The following is a 15329-nucleotide window of genomic DNA, read 5'->3' as shown; positions in this document are numbered from 1 at the left end:
AGGAGGTGGGGTTGATGCAAGCTTCCAGAGGTGGGTACTGCCTCACCTAGGTCTTTAAGGACAAAGGGGAGTTTCCCTGGCAAAGAGGAAGGAAATAAAGAAGGGAGAAAATTTTCCCTGCAAAAGAAACAATCAGCAAAGGGGGCGCCCGGGTGGCTCAGTCGGTTAAGCGTCCCACTCTTGATTTCAGCTCAGGTCATGATCTTGCAGTTCATGAGATAGAGCCCCATTTTGGGCTCTGCGATGACCACAGAGCCCGCTTGGGATTCTCTCTCTCCCTCTCTAGCTGCTCCTCCCCTGCCCTCTCTTTCTCTCAAAATAAATACACGAACTTTTAAAAAGAGAAACAACAAAGGAAAGGAAATACAGGAGATCATGCTACATTTAGGCTTGGGCATCATTTTGGTCACCTGGAATACTTTCCAGGGAAGTGTAATTTGGGGGCACGGGAGAGGGGAGCAGGAGAGCTTCGTGGGTGGCACAGGAGGCTCTTGGTAGGTAGCTCAGGGTGGCCCAGGAACCACCCCCCACTGGTATAATCACAACCTACCAGAGACTCACCAGGAATGTTTGCTGAAACTACAGATGTCTGAGCCCCACCCAGGGCTACAGAACCAAAATCTCTGGGGAGGGGGCCCAGACACCTGCATTTAACACATTCCCCAGGGGAGATTCCTACTTTCTCGCTACAATCACACACAGCAAGATTTGAGAATCACCACCCCAGATAAGACGCCCAGTCCCTCTGAGGCCTTGCAAGCTATGGCCTCAGCAATTTCTCAGTCCCAATATTCAAGTCTAGCTCCTTGAGAAATAATCCCTGGTGATGAGCACCCACACATGGGAATGTGAACCGATATGCGCTTTCTGAAAGGCATTGGGCGATGCGTTTGAAAAGCCTCGAAAAGTACGTACCTTTGACCCAGGCTAAATCCTTCAGGGGAAACTGTCAATGTAAATCAACGTCTAGCTTCAAGGATATACTCACTGCAGTGTTGCTTATAATGAGTGAAAAACCGGGCACAGCCTAAACACGAATCCGTACGGAACACACGGACCTGGCACCCATCTCAAAGCCTTTGCACACTCTCCCCCTGACCTGGAACATTCTTCCTCGGAGAGCCACGTACGTCATACGGTGTGGCTCAAAGGTCACCTTTTCCGTGAGACCTTCCCTAGCTACCTAATTTAAAAACAACAACAACGCCCCTGCTCTATATTTCCCCATTCTAATATACAAAAGGACTAACTTATTCAGTTTGTCTGTCCCCACTCCCCTAGAATGTCCAAGAGACAGGGACTTGTGTCCACGTTATTTACTGCTGTGTCCCCAGCACTTAACACAGAACTTGGCATACAGTCAGCCCTCAGATACAGGTCAATTGAATAAATCAACTGTTACACAAACAAAACAGTGGAACACCACACAACATTAAAACTGACATGGCTCATAATTACAGATACGGAAAGACAGCGTAAGTGCAAAGCTAAGTGAAAAAAGAAATTTCTGGCACAGCGTAGGCCACGTGAACCTTTGTCTAAAACATGCATACATAACCCACTTTGTAATCAAGTGGTTATGGGTGAGTTCTATTTTTTACTTAACTGAAATTTCTTAGTTTTTCTTCCATTAACTTTATATTGCTTGCATAATCTTTGAGAAGTAATCCCTCATGAAATGCTCTCAAAACATTTGCTAATTTTTTTTTTTTTTTTTTTTTTAGAAATAAGCTTCCTCCTTAGTGACTTAATTAGGGTGTCCCTAATTAAGGCCAACACAACATCAAAGAGGCCAGGTTCCAAGGGACCCTTGCTTCAGGTCGACTCCTGGCTGCAAGACGACCTCAGTCCCTCCAGCAGCAGTTTGCGGAGCCTCGGAGCGCTCAGATGCCAAAGGCTTGGCCACCAGCTAGCTACTCCTGGCTCTGCTCCCCACTACTTGCTTCCTATTGGGGTGCCTCATCCAATTATTCAGGCCCGAGATCACATCCTGCTGGAGAGCTGGCTTTGAAGGTTCAGTAAACAATCACTTCAAAACAAAGCACAACCATTAAACCAAACTCAAAGACTTCCTTAATGACTCCGTGCTCAGCTGCAGGAGCCGGGCTCAAGCAAGCCAGGCCTCAGAAGTGAAGCTGAGGTCTCCCTGGAAACTAATCTCGAAGCATTTCCAGCCTCCTACTGCAAATATCCCCCCTTCCTGTTTTGCACTCAGTCATGTGGGGTGCAGAGCCGTTACTGGGACGACCCCGATGGAGGGGGGGGTTCCTCAGTAGAACAAACGTGTGTCCTGTGGTTGTCACCTTCGCCGGCTGCATCAGAGCCTTAGGTCTCACACCCTGCCTGCCCCCCACCTACTTCCGTCTACTGACAAATCAGAGGCACCCGTGGGGTGAGTCAACCACCCAACAATATCACGTTGGCTGGGTCAAACTCTGCTTTAAATAGAGAGAGGCCCCTGGAGCTCCTTGAAGCACTTCAGAGAAGAGCCTAGATTGTTATGCTTCATCTGGTTCATCCTGAGTCCTAAAGGTATAGATAGGGCAATCAACAAAGACATCAATGAAACACACCCATTACAGAATCTGAAAAGGAAAGTCTCAAACACCATGCTGTGAGAGCCCACGGTGGTAGAGGAGCACAGACCCTGGGACTGCATGGGCTCAAATCCCAGCCTTACCTCACCCTAGCTGTATGAGGTGGGCAAACGGTTTAACCTCTCTGCACCTCACTCTCTCCATCTGTAAAATGGGAGTTATAGCAGTAACTACCTCACTGTGGATATACAGGAAGTACCTGGGTTGCTGGGAGGAGCAAGAGTCTGTCTGTAAAGCACTAGAATAGTGCCTGGTTGTGCCACATAAAGGCTTATTAAATAGCAGAATAAAACATAGTTCTCAGTTTAGGTGTCACTTGTACCAAAGTCGTCCCTGACCCTGTCCTCTGGCTCCAAATGAAAATCAGAGGCCCTCCCCAAGATCCTGCTGTTTGCTCCTCTTCTAGACAAAACAACTTTAGGGCAAGGACTTTATTTGTCTTGTTCACAGGTGTATCTCTGCCCCCAGCAGCGCCTGGCACATAACAGCCACATCATGATATCTGTTGAATACATGTACCATGTTCTCTCAAATTACTCGTTATGTTGAGAACTGAAAAGCATATATTGTCTCTATTGCATATCAAAGTGGAAAAAAAAAAGAAACTACCAGGGTAGCTCAGACAAGAGCTACACAAGAGCATTTTGTTTAGCATTTATTTCATGCTATGCCCTTTCCATATACTTTCTCATGTAAACCTCTACAACTTTCAGAGGGAAGTATTATTTCCCCCATTTCACAGATACGAAAATCAAGTCTCAGGGAGGTTGAGCAACTTGCCCAGAGTAATTTAGCTACGAAGTGGCAGAGCCAGGCTTCAAAGCCCAAGGGCAACCGCTTAAGGTCCAATGCCACAAATACTAGATGGAATCAACACAGAATGTGAAGAATGCCTAAGGCTATCTGGCTTGGTGGAAAAAAGAGGGCCCAGAAAGGAGATAACTTTGTAGCGGGGCCTTGAAGGATGAGAAAGATTTCAACAGACAACAATAGAGTCTGCATTGCACTGTGCAAGCCGGACAAACAGCAAGTGTGAGAGGCATGGGATGTGCTCCAAGAAGCCAGGGACTCCGGGATGGGGAGCACTCGGCCTGCAGCAGAGCACTGGGCTAGGGCCAAACTGCAGGCGTCCTTGAATCCAGGGTAAGGCAGGTGAGCCCCATTCAGCAGGTAGGAAGAACCCCAATATGGCCAAGTCCTAGAAAGGAACAGAAGATCAGTGCAAAGCTGCTGCTACAGGGCAGGCTAGAGGCAAATGAGGCCACTTTTCGGGTGGTCATTCCAGAAAAAGAAGCGAGAATTCAAACAATGAAGACAGAAAAAGATGGGCCTTATGAAGCAACTCCTCTCCCCTTAATATCACATCTCGGCCAAGACTTTTTTTTTTTTTAAATATAAGCATTAAATGCCCTGAGGACCTCAGCCAGGCACCCAGCCCTCCCCTCCCTTGATATACAGTGAGTGTGCAAATAGAGAACTGCAAATAGGCTCAGCTGAGGCAGATGAGGTTATAAATGAACTCAGGAGTCATTTACTTAGCATGAAAAAAAAAAAAAAACAAAAAAACTCCACCTCTTGCAACTTCACTGCAAATTCTAAATAACAGCCAGGTCAAGGGTGGGGTAGCATTTGCCCTAAGAAGTGAGGTAGAGAGAATTACTATACTGATTTAAAGAGTTTGGGAATGTCCATTTTCACATCTGTAAGCTGGAGAGTAATAGCAGCGAACATTCGAGGGCCAGCACACGGGGCACAGTGTGGAGTGCTTCACAAGCAAGGTCTCATTTCGCAGTCGTCTAAGGTGGGTACTTTCTTAGACCCACTTACAGAAGAGGAAAAGGAGGCTGAGAGATTAAGCAAATTGCCCACAGGAGTGAAAACCAGATCTCTTTGACTCTAAGGTCAACAGTAGCTCTAGAATTTCTTCAGGAGGCCTTTAGAGGCAATGAAGGAGCCAGAAGGAAACAGAGGTGTGCAGGAAGCTCACTATTTTTACTTAGATGGTATGTTATATACAGATCTGTACTGTCCAATATGGTAGTTGTTAGCCACATAGGGCATTTTGAAAAAATTGAAACTGAGTAAAACTTAAAAATCAGTTCCTAGGTCACAGTAGCCATACTTCAAGGGCTCAACAGTCAGATGTGCTACTGGCTAACATTTGACAATTTCCATTATTGTAGAAAACCATATTGGAGGGGCACCTGGGTGGCTCAGTCGGTTAAGCATCCAACTTTGGCTCAAGTCATGATCTCACAGTTCATGAGTTCGAGCCCCACATCAGGCTCTCTGCTGTCAGCACAGAGCATGCTTTGGATCCTCTGTCCCTCTCTCTCTCTGCCCCTTCGCCCCCTCTCAAAAATAAACATTTTTTTAAAAAAAGAAAATTATTTTGGACAGGGCTACTGTATATTTGAAATTGTTAAGAATGCTAAAGATGCTTTTTCTATTTTTCTATTTCAATTATTCACTTTAATGTTGTTTCACCATAAATTTTTGTTTTATTTTATTATTTTTTTAATGTTTATTTACTTTTGAGAGACAGCCAAGGCGCAAGCGGGAGAGGGGCAGAGAGGGAGGGAGACACAGAATCCGAAGCAGGATCCAAGCTCTGAGCTGTCAGCACAGAGCCCGATGCAGGGCTCGAACCCACAAACTGTGAGATCATAACCTGAGCCGAAGTCAGAAGCTTATCCAACTGAACCACCCAGGTGCCCCTATTTTTATTTTTAATCATGGCAAAATACATATAACATACAATCTACCCTCTTGGCCACTCTTAAGTGTCCAGTTCAATAGTGTTAAGTATATTCACGTTGTTGTGCAAACATCTAAACATGCTTTTACTCAGACTTCGGTAATGTTGAGAAAAATACTTTTAAGGATGCTGAAACTGTTTGTAACTCAGTGGTTCTCAACCTGACTACACATTAGAATTACCTGGGGGTACTTTACAAAAAAAAACTGAATGTCCAAGATGTACCGCAGAAGCACTGAATGACAGCTTCCAGGAAATAGGGTCCAGGTACCAGTGTGGTAAGGCTGGCAGGGAATCCGATGCTCTTGTGCCTGTAACCAGGCCCATTCTACCAAAAGGGGCACACCTGCCCAGAACCTCCTTCTCTGGACAGACCCAATCCTCCAGCCCCCTAGAGACCCGTCCTGTGGGGGGGGGGGTGGCGGGGAAGGGAGTTCCAGGCAAAGCCTGCCGTCCACCTCCAGGACTCGGGAGGCCACTGATGCTGAGCAAACTCAGATTTTACTGCTGCCCAAATTCTTCAAGGAGAAGAAAGCAAATAAAAAGACACACAGCTCAAAGGCACTCAATTGATTTTTTTTTTTTTTCACCCACTTAAACTAGACAGGAAAAGAAAAACCACTTAGAAACTACGACCAAGGCTGTATATGCCAAGAATCAGCACAGGAAGGAGTTTTTTTGGCGATCCCATCAACTTCTCCAAACACAGACCTGAAATGGCTCTACAGACTCAACCAAACCAGAGGGCTACCGGGACATAATTAAATACAGAAAGCTCTTTTACAAGGAAGTTCCAGGGCTGGACACAAAATGAGTTCAAGGTAAGGAGTTCTTTTTGAGGCCTCATTTGAACTTTGGGTGAACTTATTTAACTCCTGTAATTAGAAAGGGTTGCCAGGCTTGTATAGTCGTCCAGTCTCAGGGACCGATGGGTTCCCTGTACATATAAACATGGCCCTCTGGCCAGTTATGGAGAAGAAGACTGCAGACACTTTGCATGAGGACAAGGACAGGAGCCAAGGTTGACAGGCCAGAGCCTGGCCCAAAGGCTTCTTTCCCCTCTGCACACCCAGAAGAGGAAAGGAGAATGCCAGGTTGTCTGTTAGAGAAGACTGGTGAGTGGGAGAGGGAAGGAAGCCACAACATATCAATAGATCATAAATTAAATGACTTCCACAAAAGTGACAGCCAGATGGGAGCGGCCGGCCCTACAGCAGTCCTCACACCATCTGAGCTCAAGTTCACATCTCCAGGTTGGCTCTGGGCTAGAGGCACAGAGATAGGACCCTGATTCCTTCCTCGAGCCTCCTGTAGTACTCAGGAAAGTGTTCCGTACGCTGTCCTCTAGCAATAAACCCCCCCACCACCACCTTCAGCACGTTCTAAAGAGCTCCAGCTTTAGGATCAAATGGGTCAAGGTCTGAAGACCAATCCACCTCACCACGGCCTTAGGTAAGTCACTGCCTCTCTTCAAGCCTCAGTTTTCCCATCTGTAAAGTGGGGTTGATGTGAGGATAGCAAGAATCCATGCCCACCAAGCACTCAGCGCAATGCCTGGCACATAGCAGCCTCTCACAAGTCCCTTCCTGCTCCACGTTCACCATATGCAACGAACACTCAGCACCTACCGTGTACCAGGTGGCGTGTGAGAGCATCTTAAAAAAAGGAAGCAGCTGAGACGACACAGCCCCATGCCAGGGTCCTCCTTGGGCTAAGAGAAGGGAAACACTGCCAATGGGTGGGCTGGTCTGGAATCTAAGCTGGGTGGGTTTAGTTTTGCTTTTGGGGGGTTGTGTGTGTCTGTGTTTCAGATACTCAGAGGAAACCTTCCGCAATCTCCAACTAATTCAAGGGAGAACCTGGGCAATCAAATACAACAGGCTTCCTCAACGCTCAGCCAATTAATTTACTCCACTTGCCTCTCTGGTTTGCTACTTAATAAAGCCGTATCAGCAGTACAATCTGCAAATCGGAGTTAAACTGCTTAAGGCATCCGTCAGTTCCCTCTAAGGAGCCCCAGATACTTCTTGTCTGATGTCCTAGGCAGCTAAATCTGCCTTTGGCTTTTGTTTGGTTAGGGGAGAAGTATTTCTTTGTTTTTGTGGAGGTGTGGGTTTCAGGGGAAAGTGTCCTGAAGGCAGTTCCGAGAAGTAATGGTGAACTTGGAATGATCTCATTTTTCCATACCCAATTTGAACACCTAAACGGTCTCCTGCAGAAGGAATCTTGCCAGCTCTCACCCATCCCCGGGAAGACTGGAAAAGCCTAGATGAAAATTACAGATAAAGCATCTAATAGATCAATAGTTTCAACCTTTTCATCCTCCAAACATTTTAACAACTTCAAATGAACTGGCCATATTGACAGATATCATTTTAGCTTTTTCCCTTTTCCTGGCTTCAAAAGAGCATTTCAATGCACAAGAGGTCAGTCAGTAGCTGAGAAGACAGAGTTTGCACAGGACATACGTCCATTAAAAAGTTGCTGACCGTTTACCTGAAATTCAGATTTAACTGGGAATTCGGTATCTTTACTTGCTGAATTATAGCATCAACCTTGCTGATGCTCAATAAATACTATAGAATTATGAGTTACTCTCATAAGAACTGACTGATAACTGAACCGGGCAAAACTCAAACTCAGCTCATCTTCCATTCAAACCATGACCTAGGATTGACCTTCTCTCTTTGTTCAGGGCATCGCTAACTGCAGAAATTCAGAACATAAAGGTTCACAGCATCAAGCAACAAGTTCTAAACAATTTGGCGAAATATGATGTATAAGGGATTTTCCCAGAGAAACATCCAAGCTAAGACCAAAAAAAACCAAAACCAAAACAAACAAACAAACTTCTTTCTAAATCTGGATGAGATCTGCACCTAAAAAACCAAACAGATTGATCCAGATAGAACAGGCCCTAAATCTTTGAACAGCCACCCATTCTGGGCGGTTTCCTGCTGCAGATTTTATGATATCTTCACTTCACCTTCTCTCACAGGCCCAAACTGAGGAAGCTGTAAAATCCTGGGCAAACACAGCCATTTGTGAAGAGAAAAGCCAACATGAGGCCCATCTGTACTTTACAAGGGTTTTGCTTGTCCTGCTTTTGTGTGTCACCATTTACAAGGAAGCCAGCCTCCCTTCAGAGCACCTGGCTGCTCTTAGAGGCCTTGGCTGGGTTTTCAGTATCTTCCTAGAGAAAATATTTTTATTATTATTATTTTTTTTGAAGAGTCAAAGGCAAGTCCTTCAAGGACTGACTGATGCCCTTCCTTCGTGGCCACCGTATTACACTCACGTTATCTACTCATGACCCACAGGACGAGCTGCTCTCCAAGGACCTGCCTCAGTGGCTCTCTGGCTCCTCGTTGCCCAGCAAAAGGCCTTCCACATAGCAGGCCCTCGATAAACACCAAGGAAGGGGGCCTCTTGTCTGACAGGTACCCTGAAGCCAAAGCGGCAGGGCGGGGGGGAAACAACCCTGAAATCATTATCCAGTGCTGGACCCAATACCCGCATTCTTGATCTATGATAAGTAAGGGAAAATACCATGTCATGCCTTCGAACCACAAAAGATTTCCATGGAATTCAAGAAGCTCCTTTAGCAGCTCTAATTTTAAGGCAGAACCTCGGAGAGAGGATACTGGTACAAACAGAGGTGGGGGCAGTGGAGAAGAACTGAACAAGGCCCCTATTCTGCTCGGTGCAGGTGCTGGTAACAGGACACCCCTGTCCACAGGGGGACGTAGGGTAGGGAATTCAAGGTGTGGTCGGGTGTTCTTCACCCCCCAGTCTCATTACATAACCCCCAACACACTCTCGAACCTAGTACAAAGTTCTCCCTGCACCAGGCCCAATTCAGCTCCCGACAAACTGATTCTTGAGCAACAAAGCTGAGGAAAATATTTGGTTTTAGGATCCAACTTTAAAACACACACACACACACACACACACACACACACACACACACACACACAACTAAGTTAATTATTAAAAGAAGCAAGATAGCCACAAAGTGACCTGCTCTCGAGTTTGGCCAATCTCCTGGTCTTAAAAGCACCCGAAACACCACCAAATTCTATGGCTGGTTCAGTTACCTAAATAAAATATATATATATATATATTTTTTTTTTTTTTTAAACTACCACAGCATCAAATCCCTATGTTGTATACCTTAAACTAATATAATGTCAAATGTCAGTTATAGCTCAATAAATAAGTAATGGCTCATATCTGCTATTTGTTGTACGTAGCCTGTTTTTCTTGGCATTTGGCTAGAAACTACAAAAAAGATTCTAGACCCTCTTTAATGTCTAAATGTTGTCAAGCATCAGAAGCCAGTCAACTGGCCTTCCATAGAGTCACTTCCATGCTATAGTTCCCCCAGATATATGAGCAACAAGCCCTTGCCTCCAGCCACATGAATCTCATCTCCCCTTTCCTTTGGGACCAGCTCACATCAGACAACTTGATTTATGTGGACGGGTGGAAAGGCAGCCAGTAAGCGATTTTGCACACCACCATCATTAGTGACCACCTCCACAGTGGGGTGGAAGACAGGAGGAAAAAAAAAACACAAGGTTTCCTCTCGTCAAGGAATCAATAAGTTATTTAACAGCTGCTGCTGGATCCCGATGGAAGACGAGTGAGGGTTACTTCCGCACCCTTCCCCTGAAAAGGATAAAACACTGAGGATTGAGCCAGATGAAGGATCATCAGAAAAAAGGAGAAAGTTTCCTCTCTAGCTTCTCAATGTCTTGAGGGTTTTTTTTTTTGGTTTTAGAAGATATATGGTGTTAGGCCTTGAAATTATTCCATTTTTTGTTGTTGTTGTTTTTTTTTTTTCCTCTCCTCCAAAGAGGAAATTGACTCCCTTCCTGTGTTGCCGTACATTTTGGAGAATCAAATGCTGCTTAAAAAAAAAAAAAAATTCCTTACCCTTTCCTCACCCCAGTGTAACATTCCTTCTGGGAAAATAACCTAAAAATTTTCTCAAGATGGGATTCCAAATGGGTTTCCAACATATACACTTGTCCTTCAAAGCAAAGAGAAAGGGGACCAAAGACATTAGAAACCCATCATGGCAGTTCAAAAAAGAGGAAAACAAGGATAAACAGGTCATTAGAAAGCCACCTGATTTCAGATATGAAAGACTGACTTTAATTGCTGGTGACTTCAAGCATTATGCATACTACACGTTGCTTATCCTATGTGCCCAAATGTTTTAATTCCTTTTTAAAATATCACTCCCATCCTATCCATAAAGTCTTTTAAGAGGAAAACTCCATGAAAATATTCAACAATTATCTTATGCATAAACAATCTTGGAAATAAGTCAACTCCTCTCTTTTTCCTTATCTCTACTCCCAAAAAGTCTGGAATTCTGCAGACCCCAAGGCAAGTTTTAGTCTTCAACTCAAGCTTGCTTTTACAATCTTTGCCAAAACAAAACAAACAACCTTAAAATAAATGCCTTCCCACAGGATGCTGAACAAACCCTACTAAATTCAAAGAGAAAAAAGTCAGGAACCACAAACTATAGATCCAGCCCCGAAGGGGCATTAAATAAATCTTTATTTTCAACTGGAATCTCGCAGAGGGAAAAGCATGCCACCTTAGCACCCACAAATCCCTCTGGCCAGAATGCTAAAGGCAGCCATGGGAGGCAGGTGGAAAACAAGGGGCCCATCCTGTGGTGAGCTACCTTTTGAATGGCTCAGGGTTGAAGCCAATAAATACAAAGAACCAAGACTGGACAGATTATGTATTAAGGAACAAAGAGAGAAAAAAACTCAAGATGTGAACACGCTGGGACTGCAGTGGGCAGAACTTTTAGGTCACTGGGTCCTTGTTACTACTGAAGGACTAGGAAACATGCATTTCTCTTCTCCAAAAAAAACACCCACAGCTTTACCAACCCATCTCAAGTTCTTCCCCTGGTGATCAAAATACACACGTGCCTCAAACTAAATCTTTGATTATAAGGCGTATAGAATTTAAGTTAACAAGACCCCCCCCTCCCCCCAGAGTCCAAGGCAGGGACACCAATCTTTGTCTCAAAAGAGCACTTCAATAAATCCATGTGGATTGAGGGCAAGGGAATGAAAGAGGCTGTCTTTGAACAGGGAATAATCCACCTAATTCCAAGTGGCTGGATTAAAGGCATTCCTGGACAAGCAGGGTCTCGGGAAAGATCATGCTACATGAATGTCAATTTCTGACAAAAACAAAAACCAGAAACAAGCAAACAAAAAAAAACTGCCTCTGTAGAAGGACGGACAAGACTGTGATGGAGGCACCTTGGGAAAGTTCACCCTTGAGGAGATGGCAGTTGGTTCTAAAAAGGGGAAGCAGGCCATGACAGCTGAGCATTCCTTTGCAAAGTCCATCTCCCAGGCCAAACCCTCTCCAAACCTTACACTTCATCAGACAGAAGCTCCTCCAGACGCCCAGGCAGCGGCTGAAGAGGGGCTGTCCACACCCACCGGCTGCACAGCCTTCCAAACCTGCCTACTCGTTTTGGAAGCCGAGCTTTTAATTAAACACCACCTCCCCGGATCTGTTGAGGCAAACTGGGGCTGGGCCAGAGCCAAAGAGAAGCTCCCTAAATACACAAGAAAAAAAAAAAAAAAACCCCACCGCCCCCAATTCCCACCTCCAGGCAGCTCGCACGGCTGGTTATATTTCCTTTGGATGAGTAACACAGGGCCCTGGTCTATCTCTATGCACCAGAAAATCCACATCCAAGGATCAGGTTATCCCCAGTCCCACCCTTTGCAGGAAAAAGCCAGGGTGTTGTTCCCCGCCCCCAATACACACACACGTGCCCGCGCGCGCGCACACCGACACACACAGACACACACACAATATCTACACAATCCTTCCAAGAGAAAACCGGGAGTCTGTGTTTGGGGGGGGGGGCGGAGGGGGTAAAAATACAGTTGTTTAGGGGGCTCCAATCTTGCCTTCAGGCTAGGAGGCTCAGCCAGAAGGAAGGTCCCCAGCAAGGCTACTCTGGGAACTTCTGCTTCGCGCCCCTGGGGAGGGTTGAGGGAAGGCATGCATACCCTCACCAGCTATGGAACAGCCTAATTAATACCTAATTTGCTCAGATTCCGCACCACCACCCACCCCCCCCACCAGGGTGAACCTGAAAGCCCAGGAGGGAGAGGCAAACCTATCCGGCCGGGGACGCGGGTGGGGGGTGGGGGCTAGTTCCCGCGGCCGGGCAGAGCCCTTATATCCCTCCCCACCACCGCACCAGGTGCCCCCACCCCGTACTCGGAGGAATCAGGTGTCTGCCCAGGCACCCAGCCTCCGCGGGTCGCAGACGCTCGGTCCAGCGACAGACAATGGAAAACTTGGGGCCGGGGCCCTGCGCCCCCAGGGAAACGAGATGTTACCGCCCCCTGGGACAATAAGCGTGGAGAGGGCAGGGGGCATCAGACACCCCCAGGGAAGCCGCCCAGCTCGGTGACCCAGCAGTGCCCGGAGCGGCGCCGCGGGTGAGCAGGTGACACCCGGCCAGAGCGCTCCCGCAGGTGGCCGGCGGCCACCGCGTAAGCAAGGGCCGGGCGGACGGCCCGGGGCGGAGGCGAAGCTCCGCGGCGAGGTCACTGCGCGGCCGCCCGCACCGCAGCCGCGCCCCCGGCGTCCTACCTTCATGTCGCTGATGATGGTCTGGAAGAGGCCTCCGAGCGCGCTGCATTCCTTCTCAATCACAGCCTCCATTTTCCCGGCGCCGGCAGGGTGAGGACACACACTCGGGGCCGCCTGGACTGTGCGCGGGGCCGGGGCTCGCTCACCCGCGAACAATTCCACCCTCCGAGCGACCCACCTCCGACTCGCAGCCTCTTCTGCAAAGAGGGCGAAGTGCCCGAGATCGGCTGTTCACTGCCCCAAATAATAATTTTAAAAGCCAAACCGCGCTGCAGCGTGATTCGCCTACATGCAGCGCTCGGCTCCTTGCCTTAAAAATGCCCGGAGAAGACTGACAATCAGGCCACCACTGGTGCCCACGACGGAAACGGCAAAGCCCATCTTGAAGCAAAGAAAACCGCCCGCTGACCCGGGGCCAGCGCCATTTAAAAATCCAAGATTTTCTAATTTAATAATATTTTTGAAGTTAAAAAAAAAAATCGACCAACAGCAGAACGCGTCTGCTCGCGGCTCCCGGATCTGTTGCTCGCAGCCGCGGCCGCCGCCTCCTTTTCACTCCTGCGCGCCCGGCCCCAGCGCTCGCTCTGGCGCGGCTCCCGGGGACGTTCGGAGGGGCGCACGCGCGCTCGTGGCCGTGCGTCCGCCGCGGGGGCGCGGGGAGGGCGCGCGCTCGCGGCCGTGCGTCCGCCGCACGCGGGCGGGGCTAGGAGCGCGTGGCCGGGAGGCGCGTGGGGCGCCCGCAGCGGAGGGGAACCGGCGGGCTGTGCAGCGACTAACCCACCCCCGCGGGAGCCGCTTCTTCCCCCGAGCACGCACGGAGCACCCCCTCCTGCCCTGGCCGCGGGTCGGAGCACGGAGAGGGCGTGTCAGCACGCTGCTGGGCGAACGCCCACCCCACAATGGCTGCGAGCGCCGGGAACGCAGGGTGCACCGCCGCTCCCTGGGGACTTGCAGGGTGACACGCTTAGCGCAGTGCCCAGCATATTGTAGTGAGCGCTCAGTAGGGCGGGAAAACTGCTGTGGCTGCTACTGCAGCCTTCGGAGAAGAGGCCCGTTTTGTGATATCAGGACTGCAGCGCCAGTCACGATTGCAAACAGCAATCGTAATTTGTAATTAATTAGTAATTAACAAATATGTAATTACCGAGAGTTTGGGGGCGTATCCTATGGCGGGAAGCCCAGTTCAATAAAAGTTGCAGGATGCTGGCAAAGCAGATTGATTTGCCATTGTAAAATAAATGTATACTGTGCTTCGATTTATGGGGATTGTTGACTGCCCCTGATTTGGACGGGTTTTTTTTTTTTTTTTCAGGCCCACTGAGGGGATTGGCTGTTGGTAATAACTGCAGAGAGCCCTGTTGGGAGATTTAACCTGGAAAGAACACAAATGTGCCTAAGTTGATTTGCAGGCCGGTGGTTCATTTTCATAGCTCTACGGCCTAACTGCATAGCTTAACACCAAATAGGCAAGAAGGGAGAATCAAATGAAAGGCTTTTAAAAGACCTTAAAACATAAGCACCTAACTCTTCACTGCTCCCTTGACCTTTGAGCTGACTTTGTGAAGCACAAAGTACAAAAGGAAAATACTGGCGAGGAGACCAAAGAAATTACATGTAAAATGCTGTAGACTTGTGTCAGACTCACTAATAATAGCTAAAGTTCTGGCTTTGAAAAACGGCATGAGTCAAATACATGGAGGGGCATATCACAGCTGCAGAAGATAATTTTCCCCTGGGCCACCTTGCCCAACTCTTAATCCCAACTCCCCTTCTCCGCCCCTCTCCCAAAAATCATAAGGAGGAGTGTTACTTCTGGAATTAACCAGTCTTTTAGACAAGTCTGCTGGGTCCTGTCCCCATGGTGATTTGGATGCCTAGGTCACATCTTCACCTTGCCAATAACAGTACATGATACACAGTTTGCTCTCAATCATTACCATTATAATGATTTTTAATACTATTGGTATTATAGTGATCAGGTCACTGTTTATAGAGCCTGATTGCCTGGGTTCAAACTCCAGTTTACAACCTACTAACTGTATGACCTTGGGCCAATTTAACGGCTTCATTTTCCTCATCTGTAAGTGGGGATAAAGACTTAATAGGGCTGTTGGGACTTTCACGTGCACTAATATATGTAAAACATTTAAAGTAGTTTCTGGCATATAGTAAATAAGCGCTCAATAAATCTCACTAACAGATGTAATTTATTCATAATAGCCAAGATGCGGGAACAACCTAAATGTCCATAATGGATGAATGGATACAGAAAATGTGGTATGTCCATACAACGGGATATTATTTAGCCCTGAAGG

At 47.4% G+C, this 15329-nt stretch overlaps 1 protein-coding gene across 9 annotated transcripts in view; it reads right to left on the bottom strand.

The window, feature by feature from the left end:
• Positions 1–13617, bottom strand: part of MTSS1 (MTSS I-BAR domain containing 1) — a 165644-nt gene extending 152027 nt beyond the window's left edge. For all 9 annotated transcript variants that reach the window (XM_030304471.2, XM_030304468.2, XM_032591949.1 and 6 more), the window contains exon 1: positions 13015–13617. In XM_030304471.2, coding sequence (XP_030160331.1) covers positions 13015–13086 — 72 coding nt within the window. In that variant the 5' untranslated portion in view covers positions 13087–13617. The remainder of the gene's footprint in view (positions 1–13014) is intronic.
• Positions 13618–15329: the final 1712 nt, after the last annotated feature.

The sequence above is a fragment of the Lynx canadensis genome, chromosome F2 (assembly GCF_007474595.2).
Source record: "Lynx canadensis isolate LIC74 chromosome F2, mLynCan4.pri.v2, whole genome shotgun sequence".
In the NCBI taxonomy this organism is placed as follows: Eukaryota; Metazoa; Chordata; class Mammalia; order Carnivora; family Felidae; genus Lynx; species Lynx canadensis.
This window is presented reverse-complemented; position numbering and strand designations above follow the sequence as displayed.